Raw genomic sequence first — 1338 nt, forward strand, 5'->3', positions numbered from 1 at the left:
TTTTTTTTTTTTTTTTTTTTTTTGGCGGAAACAGAGATTGAACACAGGCTCTTGTGCTTGCCAGGCAAGTGTTTATTCTACTGAGCCATCTCCCTGGCCCCTTGAGCTTCATTCTTAGCGCATCTGGAGCTGTGTGCTGTAGTGGTTGGAGTGCATGTGTTCATGTCTCCCTTTCTGTCTCTGCATTCTTACCCCTAGGAAACCCAGGTTGACAAGAACTCAAAGTGCCTTTTCTCCGGTCTCCTTCAGCCCCCTGTTCACAGGTAAGAGTATGTTTTCCTTTTGTCTGACCTCTGAAAGCAGAAGTGTTCTAAGAGTCAGGCCTTTTAGCAATATTGGTAGCCTCATTTTCTTAACTGGGAAGGGTTCAAATATCGGCTGATGGGCTCTTTAGCCCTGGGTAAGAAAATGGTATTGGAAAGAACTCTCTAAGGGCTCAGGTAGAGAAATCCTGGGCTCTGACTTGCGTATCAGACCTGCCAAGATGAACATAAAACAGGCCATCAGTGTCTTAACAAAATGCTTTTGATCAACTCTCTGGAGACTCGCCCGTCTGCAGTCATTTCTTTCATTCTATGTCGTTTGGGTTTTAGGTGAGGCAGTTTTTCGGACGCAGAGAGATATCCCTGCCTTGAGATGCTTTAGCTGGGGTGCTGAGGGCTGCTTGTTGGTAATTGCGCAGCCCTGGCAGTTATAAGTGCTTAGTTCAGGGTCATCTCATATAAATTAAAAGTAGGAGTTACAAATTTATAGGCTCACTATGCATAAATGACTCTTGAAGTCATATAGCTCCTGTCCCTGCTTCCAAGGGAGTTCATAGGTTATCTAATAAAAATGATCCATGTACATGGGGTCTATTTTTAAAGACTTTGGGCAAAGGGGATTACCCATTTTAGGGGCTAGCAGTTCTTGCAGCTGTTAGGGCTCTTCGTGGTATCTAATTTAAGCTGTTCCTCTTGCAGCAGGGAATGCAATGGATAGCAGAGGCAAGCTGCCCATTGCCCTCTGTGCAGTGGGTGGCTGCTTCCCCCCAGCAGTAGTATTGGGGACTGAGCTGCATGTCAGACACATGCTGGGCAGGTGCTCGCCGCTGACTGCACCCCCAGCCCTGCTTATGCTATGGGTAACTTTCTTAGCGAAGACGAGTTTCTCTGGGTGGAATGTGAAGCTGATTGAATAAGCCATAGGAAAGGGGTCTTTCCCACACTGCCCCAAGTCTCAGAAACTGAGCACTCTCACTGGTTGTGACTGAGAAGCTTTTTTTAAAAAATCCCAGTGTCACAGGGCATGATAGTGCTCACCTGTAATCCCAGCACTCAGGAGGCTGAGGCAGGAGGA

General features: G+C 46.7%; 1 protein-coding gene across 1 annotated transcript in view; it reads left to right on the forward strand.

Moving 5' to 3' along the window:
- The window catches only part of Socs7 (suppressor of cytokine signaling 7), a gene marked incomplete at its 5' end in the record, with an annotated part of 34139 nt that overhangs the window by 7781 nt on the left and 25020 nt on the right, over positions 1-1338 (forward strand). Inside the window, one exon of the mRNA XM_004633869.2 lies at positions 199-263. Coding sequence (XP_004633926.1) covers positions 199-263 — 65 coding nt within the window. The remainder of the gene's footprint in view (positions 1-198; positions 264-1338) is intronic.

This window comes from Octodon degus, unplaced genomic scaffold (genome assembly GCF_000260255.1).
Source record: "Octodon degus isolate 3935 unplaced genomic scaffold, OctDeg1.0 scaffold00056, whole genome shotgun sequence".
NCBI classification, from domain to species: Eukaryota; Metazoa; Chordata; class Mammalia; order Rodentia; family Octodontidae; genus Octodon; species Octodon degus.